At 41.6% G+C, this 18,807-nt stretch overlaps 1 protein-coding gene across 1 annotated transcript in view; it reads right to left on the reverse strand.

The window, feature by feature from the left end:
• Nucleotides 1–4,130: 4,130 nt before the first annotated feature.
• RSRC1 (arginine and serine rich coiled-coil 1) overlaps nt 4,131–18,807 on the reverse strand; it is a 369,974-nt gene continuing 355,297 nt past the window's right edge. The window contains exons 8-10 of the mRNA XM_048864333.2: nt 15,232–15,338; nt 13,785–13,931; nt 4,131–7,792 (exon numbers count right to left, since the gene is read on the reverse strand). Of these exons, the coding sequence (XP_048720290.1) occupies nt 7,700–7,792; nt 13,785–13,931; nt 15,232–15,338 (347 nt within the window). The 3' untranslated portion in view covers nt 4,131–7,699. The remainder of the gene's footprint in view (nt 7,793–13,784; nt 13,932–15,231; nt 15,339–18,807) is intronic.

Genomic DNA, 18,807 nt, shown 5'->3' on the forward strand with positions numbered 1-18,807 from the left:
AGCAGCAGCATGTGCAGTAGCTCACGCAGAAGGCTATACATCCTCATAACCCCTGCAACAAAATAGCAGACCCCCAAGGGAACTTTGTACACAAGCCTGCATGGTAGCAGGCTATTTCTCCTAGCGCTATGTAGAGATCTTACGGTGCTGCTTGCATTGGCATAAGAGGGGAACATAGACTCCCTGGGCCAAATTCTCTGTTGGTTTAAATGGGTGAGACTCCACTGAAGCTCAGCTGAGAATTTGACTGTCCCCTCTTTTGTACCAATGCAGCATAGGGCAAGATTTTGCCTCAGCTGTAATATCAAGAAAACAAAAGTACAAAAAGCACATCAACACCCCCCCCATAGGATACAGATTGAATGGCTAATTAGAGTTGATTTACATGTCAGCTATGTGTGTATACAAATTTCATGGCAGTTCAAAACAAAAACTATTTTTGGGGCTTGAAAGCTAAGCGGTTTACACCAAGTCTGGTCAAATTTGTGTGAAATCCACAATGTGACCAGTCAGAGGCTTCTCATAGTTGTGCATATGTGCTCCTGAACAAGGACCTGACTTCCAGGGCTGAAAATCAGAAAGGTGCTCAGTATGGTAGGAAAATATCTGTGCCTAGTTTACACCATTTGACTGTTTATTTTTACCTTAGTTAACCTGAAAGAAGGCGGCTGTCACTCCCAAAAGCTTCGAAGTGGTGCCTAACCCCCATCATAACACTACAGTGAAACTAGCCGTTCAAGAAATGTGTGCATGACCAGATCACCCTAACATCAAAGTCACACAACTACATTCTGTGGCAGTACAAATCCATAGAAAATAACTGTTTTCACTGACAGAGAGCAGGATTTTCACATTTTAATAGTCTAGCAGGGGGTTACTCCCGTCCATACAGGGATAAAAATCTAAGGATTTTTTCACATCTAAGGAAGATTACTTTTCTAATGGTATTTGTTGCGACCTTCAACTTCTAAGAGTCTGGAGAAGTACAGGCCCATTGCTCAAACACTGAGAATTAACATATATTATAAAACAGGTTGCTTTTCTGAACATTCACTGCAAACCTGCTAGTTACAAAAGATTAGATGCATTTGCAGATCAGTTCCACTCTGTCATATTCCCACTTGCTACGGAGCAATGTCAGAGTCAAGGTTGAAGGTAATTTGAGAGCACAGTGCCCAATTCCCATGCAGTTTTACAAGGACTAAGCTGTTACTATTTAGATTTAAAGTGTACTGGTGAAAATGAGGTATCCTTGCTTCCTCCTTTTTTACATCTAAGTGCTTTTACAGTGCCAGCTTTAGAGATGTGATGAGTTTTCTAGAGTTTTAAATGCACAGTGTTTTGTGAAGATACATTTATGAACAATTTATAATAAACTACCATGAAAGTCAAATGCCAACTGCAACATGAGCTGAGCAAATAATGACAAAAGTTATATTTTATTCAAAAATATAATTAATTTAGATATAGTCACCCAAATCTGTAACTGGAATGGTAAAAAGGCAAGTAATATTTTTGAAAAAATACTGTAAAATTCACTAAAAAAATTATCCAATAATTATTATTCAGCTGGCCTCAAACACAACAACATACCTGCAAATGTAAGATGTATTTATTCCTGTCTTGATTAATAGAAATTAATAAAGTTCACTACGTGCCTGCCTTACATAGTGCATAACAAGAGAATATACAAGTTGCCTCCAGAAGTGGTGAACGCGTACTGTTTACAGAGAGAGGTGATTCTCCCCTACTCCATTCCCAATAATGTGCTAGAAACTGGCTCTTGGCTGTGCCTCCTTTGTGCTGCTCTGATGGGCAATAGAATCAGAGTTCTAGAGATGCCTCTTTGGACAGGGAGGGGAGAAGAGCAGAGAATTTCTTTAAGTCCACTAGGAACCTCACCATTCAGATATAAATTTACCTGGGTAGCTCTTAGATTCTATAGGATGGGTCCTCTAGAAAGCCATTAGATACATGACCTGCAAACTTCTCCATGCTGCCCTGACAACTTGCCTCAAATCTGATCAGCAGGGATCACCTTTAGGGTTGAGAAGGCATGTTCAGTCTTCATGCATACACACTATTGCCTTCTTTGTTAAGACTACAACTAAGTTCCTAGTTAGTGCTAACTGTATTGTTTGGTGAGGGAGACACGGATACTCATCTATTAGGGATGGGACTGAGACCGTTAACCAATTTCACATAGGCAACTCAACAGCCACCAGATGGTAACTTTTGGTTACTACCGACTCTGGTACGTGTTCAGACTAGTGACCCAGAGCTGAAAGACTCTTCATCCCATTACCAATCCTCTGAGCCATCTAGCCCTCCTTGTCTTCCTTATTGCTTTTCTAAACTAAATTATATCTATATAGGGAAATGCAATTTTGAAAAAACTTAACATGATTTAGTTGCTTTCAAAGAGTCATATTGACTAGGCTTGGGAGAACGGGTTGGGCTAGGCATAGATTGGGGACATAATTGATGGGGACAGGTCTGAAGCACCCATCTAGAGCAACCAATTTTCTCCACAGGGGAAGGCTTGACTAGAGAGACTTGCAGTCTAATGAACTGCATCCCACCTGGAAGGTCACTAGGGCCAGCAGTGATAACCACAATCAGACTTGTTGACCTTTACAGCTGTATAGGCAGCTAGAAGAAACCCTGCTGAACTACAGTTCAAATGGCTGTCACATTTGCTAGATATTCAAGAAAAAGAATACATATACACACTTTTTGAACATGCTCTTAAAAGTTGATAAGACAGATATAGGCCTGTAAATCATCATTGCTTAGATGGACTTAACTATTTACATAAAAATTACTATTCCAGTAACAAAACATTTCAGTCTCTTCTGCAGTTTAGTGTCTGTGTCTAGCTATGTATTTATGAAGTGCACAATTCACCTTGGTATGTAGGCATGTAAGGACTACAGATACACTTTACCAAGTGGGAGTCTGCTCTCTACCATTGTTTTATTTGTTGTAAAGTTTCCCTCTTCTCTCTTCCTGTGAGACTATACTCTGCAGCCCTGTTGTCAGCTTGGGGAGAGATTCTCTCTCTTTTATCTCGGCACAATGGGAACCCCAATAATCTGGATTGGGGCTTTTGGGAGCCTGCAATAATATAAACTTTTAATGATACTATTTTTACTGCTACAGCTTGAAGAGGTTGTGCTTACATTGTGTTCTGAATATAGCAAGGCTTGGGCTTAGTCTACTCTGTTGTGACAGATTTTCAAAAGATAGGACCCCTCACTGAATTCCCTTTGCCTCCTGCAACTTTACAACTTCATCCTCCCGTGATTGTAGTTCTGTTGGTGAGTTCCTGTCGGAGAAACTGTCTTCAAAATAGCCCAGTCCTAGTCCATTCAGGGCCTTAGAAATTAGGGCCAGGCCATTGAATTTGAACCGCTTCCCATTGACAACAGTTTTAGAGATGTCAATATTGCACTACCATAAATCCTCCTGAAATAAAATATTATGTTAGCAATTCTATCTAAAACTAATATAATAGCTATTAGTAAATTTTCATGCAATTTACCGATTTAAAAGTGAACTATAGAGGCACCAGATAAGTCAGGAGATTGGCAATAGGATAGTGAATATTTTACCTAAAAATTACCTAATCAAATTCAGCCAAGATGGATTATAATGGAAATAATCTATTTTATGATGGCTGTTCGGTAGCCTAAGTGAAATGAAGAAGTGGGGTTTTTACCCACGAAAGCTTATGCTCAAATAAATTTGTTAGTCTTTAAGGTGCCACCGGACTCCTTGTTGTTTAAGTGAAATGAGTTAGTTAATTTAGTTCCTAGGGATAGATGTCTGCATCATAACTTTATTGGCAGTCTCAGAAGAGAGCTCAGAGTCTGAATGGATAAAGTTACTGAACTGTCCTCTCACCCTGTATATGCAATTCCTCCAGGTAAGGTTTAAGGAACTCTGGGGTTTGACAATGTGAGGAATGTTGGACTGCTGCCCACCATACTATGGCCACTTTGTAAGTAAATATAAGACTTCTCTCTCCAGGGCCATCACTCTGGTAACTTTCACAAATCCTAAATTCATTCACTGTTTATTTCAGTGCATTCTCTAAAACAGGTGAAACACCATATATAAACTATATGTATGTAATCACATCACATTGTTTATTGTATCCAAAAGGCAGAACAAGAGAAAAAAATAAGTACAGACCAGCATACATGAACTATTGTCACAAATCATGGGTGATAAAGAGTCATCAGAAGTGCATGTAAGATAAGAGTTAGGAGACATTACAATTCACCAAGAATTCTTATGGTTTAATTTAGTTAGGATTATTTAAAAAACAATTCTCTCTTTTCCTTTCTCAGTCCAGAATCCATTCCACCCTCCAAAAGCAGCATGAAGGAACTAAAACAGAGAGGAAAGTAGATCAATAAAGGAAACTGAAGCTCTCAATGGAGATTTGTAAGGTTCAGGATGAAACCTGAGGTTTTAGGATTTCAAGGAAGTGAGGTCATGGGGGCAGGTATAGGTATGACCTGATACCTGACTGGCAGCAGGAAAAGAAAGAAGCACATGGGGAGAGCTAGTTAGCAAGAACTTATTTTTTGGACTATTAAAGACCTTAATTTGTGTTCATTGATTTGATTTTCATGCCCCCATTGTGCATGGTGCATCTGAATTCATAGCCAGCCTGTCTGATTTGGAAGCATATTTAGTTTCTCCCTCAGCTGACAATGGCTCACAAACCAAACTTTTGTAGAATATAGATATATTTTGGGTATATTTATATTGGGACCAGTCTTGTAAAATGGTTTTAATCAGTAAGATTTGCAAAGTTGTCCTTATTCTTTCATGGTTAGTAATAGACCAATATTTCTTTCTAATGTTATTGTCTGCCCTCCTGTATTATTTCTGCTGGCTGAAGTATCTGCCTTACATTGATAGGGAAATGAATAATTTATTTAATCATTCATAGAACAAATAGGATATGGGGAGTTTACACAACCTCAATCATGCAGTCTATCTTAAGTCATGTCCACAATATTCAACTATTAAGACCCCAAGGATTCAGACTCTGGCCTTAAGCAAACTTTACTTGCCTATTTAGAAGCAGACTCAGTGTGCAGAGTGAGTTCACTACCATCCAAGACCCTGCCTTAATATCAGACTTGGTAATTCACTACTGATTGTAGAAATGGTGGAAATTGTAGTGTAAACAAGACTTGGGTGTTTTTACTGTATTGTCTAAGGTGCTAAAAATGCCCAAGTCCTGTTTACACTAAGCTTCCACTGTTGCTACAAATGGAGCTATACCACTGGTGAATTATGGCTATGAAGTTTCCTTGTGTAGACAAGATCCCAAAATGGTGAGGACTCCCAAATGTCCATACAGCAACCATATGCCAGGCTCATCCTTTGACAGCATTAAAGATGACTGGGCACAGGAATTTTACAAAGTTCCATTAACTTTAGAATGCTTGGTGTTTTGAATGTTCCCAATAGTCAGGCACAGTAGGATACCCAGTGCACTGTTAACATTTAACTGCATCATAAGACTTAAAGGACAAGAAGATGCCATTTAAATTAATTTAAAGCCTCTCCACCTAGCTATTGGGGCTATTCAGCAGGGTACATTTAAAACTATAGAATTTTGTACAATTACTGTATTTTGTTGGTTACCTGTATCAGTAATCTGCAAATGGTGCTATAAAAATCTAACTGTAGAATGATGTGCTCATCATCCCAAATGGTGTCTAGGGAACTTCAGCACAAGGTTTTAAACAACTTCTTTTCCTTCTATTGCAGGTTTAGTGATAGCTATTCCCATTCAGTTGCCAGACCCAGTTCCCTATTATGATTCAACATGGACTTTGCGGTTGATATTTCACTATAGATTGATCATCAGTAGCAAAGGAGCCCTGCCTATACGGGTACATCCCATTTTTTCCATTACCGAATGGTTTTATAACTTTTCAAAATACCCTGAAGTTGTAAAAATGCAATTATAAAACAAATAAATCTAATTCAAAATAAAAATATTAACAATGTTATAGAACTGTGTAATATTGGGCTGAACATGGCTTGGAAACTGAACATTATTATTATTTATAAAAGACATACCAGTAAATTAGAAAGAGGACAATGCCAAATAGAGAACTTTTGAAAATACTCATTTTGACCACTGCTTCTCTGACAATTAATTCAGTTTCTCTTCATTTAGTTGCAGGAGATTTGATACGTTTAAAAGTAAACAATTATTTTAAACCTGTCCCAATGAGACTTGTCCCAATCTCACTGTTGTTAAAAATGGAAACTGCATCTCAACATATTTTAATCCCCTGATAAAATGTATAATCTACCCAAAGGTAGATCTCTATAACGTCTTTTTGAACAGGTCTGGGTTACTGAGAGGTAATATTGAAAAAGTGACTGCATTTGCCCATGGCTTGATGCAGGTTATTTCCAGGTGATTTGTCCATAGATGTTAGGTTTACATTTCTCTTTCTTTAACACAAATATTTTCACTACAGATGTGTTAGGTACTTCAGAAGAGCCATTTTTTTGCATTTAATTATGTAGCTGACTGGTATGTTGCTGGACAATGAATGGAAATTCAGATTTTGTTCTGAAATACACTAATTGGTGTTCACTAGAGGGAACAAAAAATGGTACCAAAACTTTAGTACTGCTTTCCCTCATTCTCCCAAAAATATTATGACTTTAGATTTAATTTGTTCATAAATTGAATGCTACCCCAGATGTGACTAATCTTTCATTAGCAACGTGTTTTAAAGAGCAATTTGGATAACTGAAAACTTTATATTCTGAAACACTCTCTCCATCTAGTTTTGAGAACTGCAGAGACCATTTTAGTCTTCTTCAATATACTGCTGTACAGGTGCACACAACAGTATATGAATCATTTCCCATTAATAGGTCATACACAGAGCTGACCCCTCTAGAATGCCAAACATTTTAAAACTATTTATGAAATGCATTTCTTTAAACCAGCTGAGAATCTGCACGTTTGAGTTTCAAAGGGATAGCAGTACTATTTATCATACATGCTTATTGAATCTTTATGAGCATGGTGGCCGTGGGAAAAGGCAGAAGTAGAGTTAAACCCAATGTTTCTTTCTATTAAAAAATATAGCTTCGTATATTTTCATTCTGGTTTGTCTGCCCGAGACATGCGTTGTACTGGTGAGGAACAGGGTAAGGGCCAGGGCAATGGGTGAATGTACAGTTCAGCACATCTCTTCAGCAGCCTCTGCCGGCAGGACGCATGCGGAAACCCAGATTAAAAGCTGCTTCTCCCTGGGAAGACCACAGGCCCTACTTTGAGCTGAATCCCTCTTGGGGGGCAGGAGGCCTTGATGGCCCCAGGAGATGCCATTTATATCGTCCTGCTGCAGCACTAGTAAATTTGGCCCTAAGCCTTTCCCCATTCTTTGACAGTCTCATGTCTTCGTTCATCCCCAAAGTGCTACCTGTATACAAATTATTCTGAATATTGAATACATGTAACTCACAATGAATAAAAGGGGATAATGAGTGAGAGTAAAGCATGTATCTCCATTCAGATGAAGCTTGTGTTCTTCTTACAACTCACATTTACTTTTTAAGAGATGTTAACAGTAAAACAATTTTACAGGAGATTTTTCTTAGCATCATGAAGAAATTCTGGTTGAAGTTCCCTGTAATTCACTCAAGCCACAGGACTGCCCATCAGCCTTTCTTGCCGAAGAGCAACCAATCTCTGGAACCACTTTTCCTCTGCTTCTGCCTTCTCAATGAATAGCTGTAGAGGGGGAGGGAAGACAACTAATTTTAACCTTCTGTTGTTGATTGGGTTTGATAATATCGTATTGATACAGATATTGCATATTTCACTGCTGTCAAAAACAAAAAAGGCAACCAAACAAGGAAATTAAATACAAAATCTATGTTAAAAGGTTGAGATTTTAATCATATGAACATCAGGAAATTTAAAGTTATGGCTTCTACAGCAACTGCAGCTCTGTCATATTGTACAGCTAGTACATCTATATTAAACATAGGCAGTATAATACAGCAAAATACTATAAATGCACCATGTGTATCTGAATTAGTTGCTGTAGAAGCTTTACTTTTGTTTCCTTTACTTCTACATGACTGAAATTTTAAATATAAACACTGCATTAATATAGTTCTTTGAATTAAATACAATCATCCTGTGGCGTGGATGGAAGTAGAAAACCACAGCTGTGTGCTGAAATAATGGCAGAACCTTGGAAATATCCATTAGCAGGGCTAAAAAGCACAAACATGAAATTCCACTTAATTAGGAGTGCATAAAATGTGTGAGCCAACTTTCACTTTGATATTTTGGATTGAGGTGGGATTTTATAATGTGCATGAGGTCAGATAGAATTCCCACAGCCAGAAGTCAGGTCCGGTCACATGGGAAAGTTGTACTGGTTTAATTAGTTTTTAAACTAATTTAGTTAAATGGGTTCAATAAGAGTGTCTTGTGTGGACACTCTTATTTCCATTTAAAAGTTTCCACACAGGAGTTTGAACCAGTTTAGCTATATTGATTTAAATTCACACCTTAGTTTAAACCAGTGGAACTCGCTCATGTAGATAAGCCCCTAGAGTTTTTTGAGTGTGGTATTCAGAGGGTATGTTAACACAATACTGCAATATAAGCCTGGGCTTAGGCTCAAGCCCAAACCCCATTTCTGTCTACACACAATTCTGTCTGACTCAGGCCATCAGGCCCTCTAGCCCAGACCTGCAAGGGGACTGGGTTCGAGCTCGAGTGCCACAGGACTCGAGCCCAAACTTCTCCATCATTTAGCATGGATGCAGCTTGGGTCTGGGCCCTCCCAGACTCAGGTACTGACAGTCTGCCAACACTATCCCACAATCCCATGGGAAGTGTCCTTTGTCCTGCCTATCCCAAGACTATCCAGTTAACTCCCAGGAAATGGAAACAGCCCCCGATTCAAGTACAGCTGCTCGGCATTTAAGCTTCATTTTATCTACTGAGTTTCAAGCAGAGTGAACCTTCTCCTGCATTTGTGATGGCTATTGACAGGAAGAAGTCTTTTGTCAAGCACTGCTACCTGGTCATGAGAGCACAGTCAGATTTTGGTTAATCTCTAGTGTGAGGTGAGCAAAACATTTGACTTAGCAAGAGTTCCAGGAATGATTACATGTACCAGAAAATAGCAAAGAAGCCGGCAGTGCTGGGGATTCACCAAGCTGGTGACCAGTTTATGGAACAGATTAAGTGGCTCGAGAATGACTACTGAACAGACAGGGATAAGAATCACACCTCTGGGAACTCACTGTCATCCTGCCCCTTTTACAAGGAGTTTGACTGGGTGCTGGGTACTGCACCAAGCACTGAGCCAACAGTCCTTCACAACAGCCCAGTCAACCTGTATGGCAACCTTCTGACCCCAGAATCCAGTATCAGACTGGAGAAGAGCCAGCAAGTGCTGGACCAACCTGCCAGAGTGACTCTGGTGCTCACACTGGTTCCCAAGAAGGCTTTGCTGCTGGAGCAGCTACAGCAAATCCTAGGTCTCTCTTTGGAAGAGCTATTTGATGACTTCCCCCCAGAGGAGCAGCTCACTGTGGAAACAGCAGCAGAAACACAAGCAGAAGTAGCCCCTCAGTCTGGTAAGTTTCTAGCTCCACATCTGTTGTTATTAATAAAAGGATGGGAGGAATTTCTGGTTTATGACCCCATACAAAATTTATTTATTACAAGCCACAGGCAGCAGTATGTATCCACGTTGGAGTCACCCCCTCTTCCCCAAATCACCGCATGGAATTCAAAATGGAGACCAGGACGCGCATGGAACAATGAGACAAGTATTTATAATTACATTTTTACTACATGCTCGCACATTCTTACTGAGTTGTGCTGGAGTGTTAAAAATAAGAACCTTATATTCCCTCCCCCTTTTAGTATGCCATGCAATACACATCGGCCATGCCAAAATGTAATGAGCTGCCAGTAACTAGTAAACTGTCCAGGGTGAAGGGAGGTTAAATGTAGTCCATGGGTGACAAAATCAATGTCTGAAGTAGAGCTGGGGGTTGCATGTAGTCCAGAAGTGGGCCAGGAGGGGTGAAGATTGTTGTTGTCTGAGAGTCCATATTATCATTTGTGTTTGTATGTAGTCCTTGGATAGTTGCCTTCAGAGCAGCCTGCACCAGAAGCCGTATGGAGCTGTAGGGAGGTGCAGTAATCCATACATATGCTAATGCAGCATCCTGTTGATTTCCCCCTGAATTTGGACCTGATCCCAGGTGCTGATAAACTTTTCCTATAGTACGAACTCCAGAAAGGTAATCAAATTTCAGGAAAGGACATGTTTTCCACTGTCTCCTCACCAGCCCACTCCACTCATAGGTGTGCTGCTCAGTCACCATAACTTTGAAAACCTCTGTGGCATACACAGCTGGCTTACCACTGTTGGCTCAGAATAAAATGTCCCTTTGCCATTGTGGAACCTCTAGAATTGTCTAGAATGTCATTCAGAATGCGGAATACCTGAGGGGGTAGAGAAGGCTTAGGTAGTAAGCTGCACCCCACCCTGCCTGCTAAAAAAACCAAACCCAGGCCCACCTGGTTTACAATTTTTAAACAAAAAACAATTGTAAATTCTCATTGTTTGAGCAGTCTTTTCACTATGATTAACTCAGTTGTGTCGAAAGAGCTTCTCGGAACTGAAGCATTCCTTTCAGAATATATTAAAGTTCAGTTTTACAAAGTATCATTTTCTGGCTTTGAGATTCCACAAGGCACAGTTGCCTGCAGAGGCACTGAACTTGTTTTGAAGTGCTGAGACAATAGAGCACTGTTTGATGTTTATTTTTAGGTCCTTCCACCTTTGCTGGTCTTTCCACCTTGGCAGCACAGGCACATGCCAGCAGGTCCTTGGAATTCAGATCTGACACAGACCAGTCCAAGCAGCAGTATATTTCATTGAGGAACTTATGGTGAATATTCTGGACAGGGCCAACAAGAAGGTGCAATACCAGAAGGGGAGAAGGATTCGCACAAAGTGGAAAGGCACAGACAGGCTGCAAAGCGAGAAGACAGAATTGAAGCACACAAGGAGAGACTCACAGCTCAGTTTCTGGAGCAGGACCTTCTGCCATGAGAGGAAGATTCAATGCAGCAGAAAGACCTGTTCAAGAAACTGCTTATGGCTGTAAGAAGACAGGCTCCTGCTGTGCCCATGTATACCATGGCATCATGTGCTGCAAACCAGGAACAGTTTAGACAATTCCAGGTTTGGGTAGCCCATGGAACTGAAATTTAACAGCGGGTGGACTGGCCAAAACTACCCCATGCAGGCCCCAATCCTGTGCAGCAGTGCCAATGCAAGCAAAATGTGCAAGGAAGGAAAAGGAGAACGGGGGCCCAGGAGACATGCAACATTAGAGAAGAGAATGTATTTGTTAGCAGTGCTTTCACTCTTTTCACCATTATATCTATGGCTTATGTTTGATTAATGGTTTTGGTGTTGGTTTATTACTGTGCTTTGATTTGCTAATAGTAGCTGGTCTGCCTGGCAACTGTGTAATATTGGTTTTGGGTTTTTTTACATCCACATTCACAAATAAAGGCTTTTATTTTATTAACAACGTTTATTATCATCACTGTATCACATCATATAAGGTGTATTTCAAATAATAAAGATAGACACATGATAACTGGGACGTATCCAAATACTGTATCTCAAAACTTGTATCTACATCAAGCCATACTGTAAATCCACAGTTATTGCCACATGCCCCCTATTGGTGGGAATTGTGTCCCAGCCTGTCCGTGATGGTAGACTCCCGATAGGCAGAAAACCCTGGCATCATGAAATTCTCCAGTGCAGCCTACACTGATGTCCATAAATCGGCCTCTGTGGTCCACAAGGACCTGCATAACAATGGAGTAGTACACTTAGCGGTTATGTACTCATGTGTTCCTTGAGGAGGGTGAACTATGGACACACAAGTCCAATTAATGGCCACAATGCAGTTTGAAAACCCCTTTCTCTCAAAATTAGCAATTTCTTCAGGGACATTGTTTGTACCCACCACTTTTGGGTAAATCACTTGCCTGATTGTCTCAGTAACCTCCACCCTCACTTTATCCACAGTTGACTTGCCAGCACCAAACTGGTTCGCAGTTAGCAAATGGATCTTTAGCAGTCTGGAGTAGCCAGCTCCCAGAGAGTTATAGCAACCTGCTTCTGGACTAGTATGGCCACTCTCATGTATGTGTCCTGATGCTGGAGATCAAAGCAAGCCACTTACAAAGCTCCAAAAATGTAGCTTTCTTCATGCAGAAGTTTGGGAGCCACTACTGGTCATCCCATGTCAGTCTGCTCTTGTGGCCCTGCTCCAGAAAGACAGGTGTACATAGGGGGATCAGCAGCTATACCAAGAGTCCTGAGCAACATCAGCCCGTTTGAGACTTCCATGTCTGTATCATCGTCCTCTTCCAACAGGTGCCTTCAGTAGTCAGAAAACATCCACAGAATGTCCACTAGCATCTCATGGATGCTCTTCCAGTTTCCCGAAACAAGAGTGAAAGCCCAATCAAAAGAAGCTCTTCAAATGGCGACTCCTCCATGTTGCTAGTTCTGGTTGCTGGGAGCATGCAGACTCAAAAAATGGCTCAGCAGGGGATGTTGGTGGGATGCGACAGCTTTCTGTAACATGCAGGGTGAACAGTCAAGTTTTCCCACACTGCACTAGGAACCAAGGGCTAGAGCAGCCACAGCTGGGGAAGTCATAAGGAAGCCAGGAATATGGTAGTTTGACTCAGGTCTGTGTCCTGCAGTGTGGATGCGAGGGCCCAGTTTGGGGCCCAGGTCCAGAAATTGTAAACCTAGAGTCAGAATTAATGTAGATGCTCAAGCTCTGGGGTTACAAACCCAGGGTCTGTGGACTTTAGTCCCACTAATGCTGGAGTTACACTGCAGTGTAAGCATACTCTGAATCACTCTGGTTCACCAACTCAAACCACAGAAACTTTCAAACAATTTCCACTGACTTTTCATAGATTTGCACAGGGATTTAAATTGCATTAATGGCTTTAGGAAATCTCTACACAACTCTGAAAATGTAGGAGTTTTTACGGGACAGTATTTGATTCATCCATTAGTTGTATTCAGTGTAATCTGTATATTTCTCGCTCTCATTTTATATTGTATATTAACTGGACACATAATTTAGAATGGATAATTATTATCTGATGGGTTAAAAAAAATGATCAATGATTCATGAAGAAGCAGGCCAAAGAGATTCCGGTTGAGATTACTCAACAGCGGTAACTTTTCAAATGGATTGGGTCATACTTTTCTCTATGGAATCTTAAAACTTCCATGTTTTCATCACACCCTTTCTATGATTTTTTCTCTAAAGCTACTGCAGCTTCTGCCATTCTCTGCTCAGGCATCTCATGTAACACAACAGTAATATATACATCCTGGATAAATGTAAGTTAAAAGATATGTTTTGTTTTTTTTAGGGCAGACTGTCACTCATTCACTTTAAAATTTCACTTTCACTCAGAACCTTGTTGGGCGCATCTCCTAACACTTCACTATTTTAGATTATGCGAGTTGTGTAATCTTTTTCCAGTCAATGGTGAGCTCATCAGTCAATAGTCTTTGGAACCTAGAATCTTTGACAAGCAACACTGCAAAAGTATTCGGTCATGTGACCTTGACTCCACCTAGTAGACTTTGTTATTTCCAGGGTTCAATAAATATCAACACACTTACATTTGGATGTGCTAAAGAGTTATCATCTTGGTACTTTATGGCAGTAGGAATGTTGCCAGGTGCTATTTCTTTTTCAGTATTAGACAGATCTACAGTTCCCACTCCGACAGTTGCAGGTTCACATTTTAGTTCACCAGCTTCTGTTGACTAAAAGGAAAAAAACCCACATTTGGATGCTATCAAGGATGTAGAATATCATTCCTGATAAACACCCAAGCATTGTAATATAACTTTGTATTCAACTTTCTTAACATGTTCAGATTACAACCATTAACTAACTAATCCATAAAACAATAATCATCATCTTCATACTTTTCAAAATGGATAACAGGAACTGCCTGCGCGTGTCAGACTGGTAATATGAAGTGAGGGAGAAGCACTGCCAAGTAGGGAAGTGAAAGAGCAGAGCTGCAGTTTTTTTCCATAGAGCACACTTATTCAAAAATTGTGTGAAACTTTTAAAGTAAATACATATTTGAAACGACAATAATGGTACTCTTTTCAATGGAACACTCAGTGACAATTAAAAACATTCCATTATCTCAATGGAACACTCATTTGCTTATGCACTTCCTCTTATAAAGGGAAAAGTGTGTGGTTTCTGAACAAAGACAGAAGCCTGGTCCACACTTAAAAATTAGATCGACCTATGTTGCGTAGGGCTATGAAAAATTTTGTACTGTGAGCACCATAGTTAGGTTGAAATAAACACCAATGTTGACAGTTAAGTCGACAGAAAAATTCTTCTGTCGCTCTAGCTACTGCCTCTCAGAGAGGTGGATTCACTATGGACAGGGTTTTCCCCTTGACGTAGGAACCATCTACGCTATGTGCTATAGAGGCATAGCTGCAGCTGTGCCGCTGTAGCACTTGTAGTATAGACATAGCTTCAATGGCCAGTTAGGTCACAATTTTAAAACCTGGATGTCTTAAGTCATATTTAGGCACTGAAATAAAAGTGGCCTGACTTTCATAGTTGCGGAGCCCTCTGAATATCAGGCCACTTTTATTTTGGTGCATACATATATTTTTAGGAGTCTAGCTTTAAAACTGTTTACCCTTTATATAAGTACGAACATAAGCTACCTTATTGCCTTTGCATGATGATTTGTCTAACCCTCGCCCCTCCCTTTTTCTTTATACCTTTCTGTTCTGACATAATGACTTTTTAAAAAAATGTTCAAAATAACCAAACTCCTAAGCAGGGCCGTGACCATCTTGCCATTTCAACAATGTATTTCACCTCATCCTAAACTCTCACGCACCTCCAGTCCTGTCACTCATCCTTACTTCAGCACCAATTCAAGTATCTATGGACATGTTTGAACGCTGGTACTGGGAATGAGGATTGCCAATGTGATGTGTCAAGGGAAATTGCATTAATGCTGCAGCTTCCACCTGCCACCCCAGGCGGCTTATACACAAAGATAGGCTATTGACAACTTACCTTTTTGACTTCTTTACTTGATCTGAATGTCTGTGGAACAAAAGAGTCACTTTCAATAGCTTCAATTTCTTTCACTCGTTTCACTTGTTCTACCAGAGTGGCTTGGTCTACAAAAGACAGTCATAATATCAGTATATTTCAGTGTAAGCTTATGATCAGTGCTGTGCCTAAGCAATACTATCTCTAGATAGTTTACTATTTATGAAATATGTACTAGCTTCAATGAAAGCTAAAATATTCTGTTACAAAGAAACATTCCTGCTTTATTAAGAACAAGAAGAGTGATTAAGCTGTAATTGCTTTATTCATGATGCTGAGATAAAAATTTGCTACTTACACGTTAACAGTGCCAGAACTGCAGTGTTTGGATATATTGAAAAAAACAGGGATTCTGGAATAGTGTGAATTTGTAAGAAATGTCCATTAAAAGAGAAAGTTACTTACCTTTTAATAACTGGAGCTTCTTTGAGATGTGTGGTCCCTATCTGTATTCCACTATGGGTATACATATATTCTATGCGCCCAGAGCCAAGGAATTTTGAAAGGAGTGTCCATTGGTCTGCAGATGCACCTTGGTTCACCTCATGCCTCTAACTGAGGAGATAAAGGGAGGACAGACTAATCACCTCTCCAGTTCCTTCTCCACCTTGAATCAGAGAAGATCTGAGGCAGAAGGGAAGGAGGGTGGGTAGTGGAATATAGATAGGAATATAGATCTCCAGTTACTATAAGGTAATTCTCTCCTCTTCGAGTGCTGGTCCCTATATGTAAGTCCAGTGTGGGTGACTGACAAACAGTACTCAAATAGGAGGAGGGTGCAAAGTCATAAATGGCAGAGCCGAACAAAAGCACTGTTGTTCCAACAGATGCATCAGCAGAGGAGTCCTGTACCAAGGCGTGAGTGCCTAGCAAATGTGTGGACTGAGTTCCACATAGCTGCCTTGCAGATGTCAAGTAGAGGCACCTCTTGAAATGATGCATAGATGTTGCTTGTGCTCTTGTGGAATGAGCTCTTACCCAAGGAGGAGGGGGAAGATTAGATAGCTAATAGCAGAGCAAAATACAGACCGAGATCCATTATGAGATTCTCTGAGAGGATATAGCCTGACCCTTTTCACTACTGCGACAAATAATCTAGGGGGATTTCCTTATTGTTTTCGTTCTCTGCAGGTAAAAGGCTAAGGCTTGCTGAATGTCAAGGGAATGGAACCTTCTTTCTTCTGAGGATGTGTGAGGTTTTGAGATGAACATAGGTAAGTGGATAGATTGGTTCAGGTGAAACTCAGACTATTTTGGGGGGTGAATTTAGGGTGTAAACACAATGAAACCTTGTCCTTATGGACTAGCTTAAGGAGGATCCACCATCAATGCCCAGGCTCATCAATCCTCCCAACTGAGGTGATGGCTACCAGGAAATGTGACTTTCATTGAAAGGGAACACATGGAACAAGAAGCTAATGGTTCAAAAGGAGGCTTAGTAAGTACAGAGAGAACAAGGTTAAATTCCCATGGAGGAATAGGCTTTTTTTTCAATAGGCAGAAAAGTTCTGATTAGAGCTTTCCAGAATTTGCTCATCAGAGGGTGTGCACAGATTGAGTAGTCCTGTGAAGGCAGATGGTATGCACTGACTGCTGCCAGGTGGACCCAAAAGGAACTGACAGACAAACCTGCAGTCTTCAAGGAAAGAATACAGTCCAGAATGAAAGCAATAACTGTGGCTTCTGGAGAAATAAGTCTTGGATGCATCCACATAGTGTAACACTTCCACTTGGCTAGGTAACATTTTCTAGTGGAATCTTTCCTACTATTAGAAAGGATGTTCTGTACAGCTCCTGAACACAATTGCTCTGAGAACAATGCCCATCAAAAAACCAGGCTTTGAGATGAAGTGGACATGGGTTAGGATGCCTGATCTTTCCATTCCCTTCAGTCATGAGACCAGGAAATGTAGGAATAACGATTGGTGCCCAAGATGACATGCGTAGGAGGTTTGGGAACCATAACTGTCTGGGCCATTTGGGGGCAATGAGAATGACTCATGCCCTGTCCTGCCGAATCTTGCACAAAACTTGAAACAGGAGTGGCAGTGGAGGTAAGGCATAGTTCAGATGGTCTGACCATGGAAGGAATGGAGTGTTGCCCTGTGAGTGGTGACCCAGGCTCCTTTGGAACTGTATAGATTGCACTTCCTGTTTGCTTAGGAGGTGAACAGGGGTCCCCCACAAAGAGTGAAAATATTGTTTGCCAGAGAGTCTTGAAGCTCCTGCTTGTGATAGACAGCAAAGTGTCTGCTGAGAGACTCCGCTAGCACAGTGTTTCTCAACGACTAGTCCCTAAAATCTCCCTGACACAGTTTAGGAAGGCAACAAGTTGGTCCCTGGTATCAAAAAGATTGGGAAACTCAGCGGTAGCACATTCTGGTTTTCTGGGAGGTTGACTGCTGACAGGGTAATCTGATTGCTGATGCACCAGTTCCACAGACCGAGCGCTTGTGGGCACAGGGAGGTGGGGTTGAATCCTTGTTTGTTGATGTAAAAGACAGTTGTAATTTTGTCTGACATTATGAGGGCATGGTAAATAAATGGGAGGAAGGTTCTGCAAGCCCTTTGAACTGTTTGTAGCTCTAGAACATTGATGTGTTTCCTAGACTCTCGAGGTGTCCAGGTGTACTGTTATCCATGCGAGCTCCGCAACCAATAGAGATGTGTCAGTAGTGATTGTCCTGTCTGGTGCAGAGGCAAGGAAGGGAATACTGACACAAACCCGATGGGGATTCTTCCACCATGACACGGGCCATATCACTTTGGTGCGAAGAGTCACTGTGGTGGCCATGGACTGTCAGTTTGGCAAGTACACTGTTTGAAGCCACTCTTGTAGGCAACAAAGGTGTAGTCTTGGAAAAGGTGTGACAAGTGCATGAGGCCACATGGCCTGGTGGGGGGGGGGAGAGAGAGGTCTCAACAGGCTCTCTGGTAGGGTTGTAAACCAAACACCCTTGCTCTGCTCCTGTCCTGCCCCCCTCTGGTGACTCCATCCCCCCTCACTCACTCTCCCCCACCCTTGCTCACTCGCTCATTTTCACCGGGCTCGGGCAGGGGGTTGGGTTGTGGGAAGGCGTGAGGGCTCCGGCTTGGGGTGCAGACTCTGGGGTGCAGGGTGGGGATGAGGAGTTTGGGGTTCAGGAAGGAGCTCCAGGCTAGTGCCAAGGCATTCAGAGTGCAGAAGAGGGTGCAGGCTTTCGGAGGGAGTTTGGGTGTGGGAGGGGGCTCAGGGCTGGGCAGGGGGCTGGTGTGTGGGAGAGGGTGTGGTTCCCGGCCAATGGGAACTGCGGAGCCAGAACTCGGAGCAGGGGCAGTGTGTGTGAGCCCCCTGGCTGACCCTACACCTAGGAGCCAGACATGCTGGTCGTTTCCGGGAGCCATGCAGAGCCAGGGCAGGCAGGGAGCCTGCCTTAGCCCCGTTGCGATGCTGACCGGACTTTTAGCGGCTTGGTCAGCAGTGCTGACTGGAGCTGCCAGGATTCCTTTTTGGGCGTTCCAGTTGAAAACCAGATGTCTGGCAACCCTATTCTCTGG

This window comes from Caretta caretta, chromosome 9 (genome assembly GCF_965140235.1).
Source record: "Caretta caretta isolate rCarCar2 chromosome 9, rCarCar1.hap1, whole genome shotgun sequence".
Lineage (NCBI taxonomy): Eukaryota > Metazoa > Chordata > Testudines > Cheloniidae > Caretta > Caretta caretta.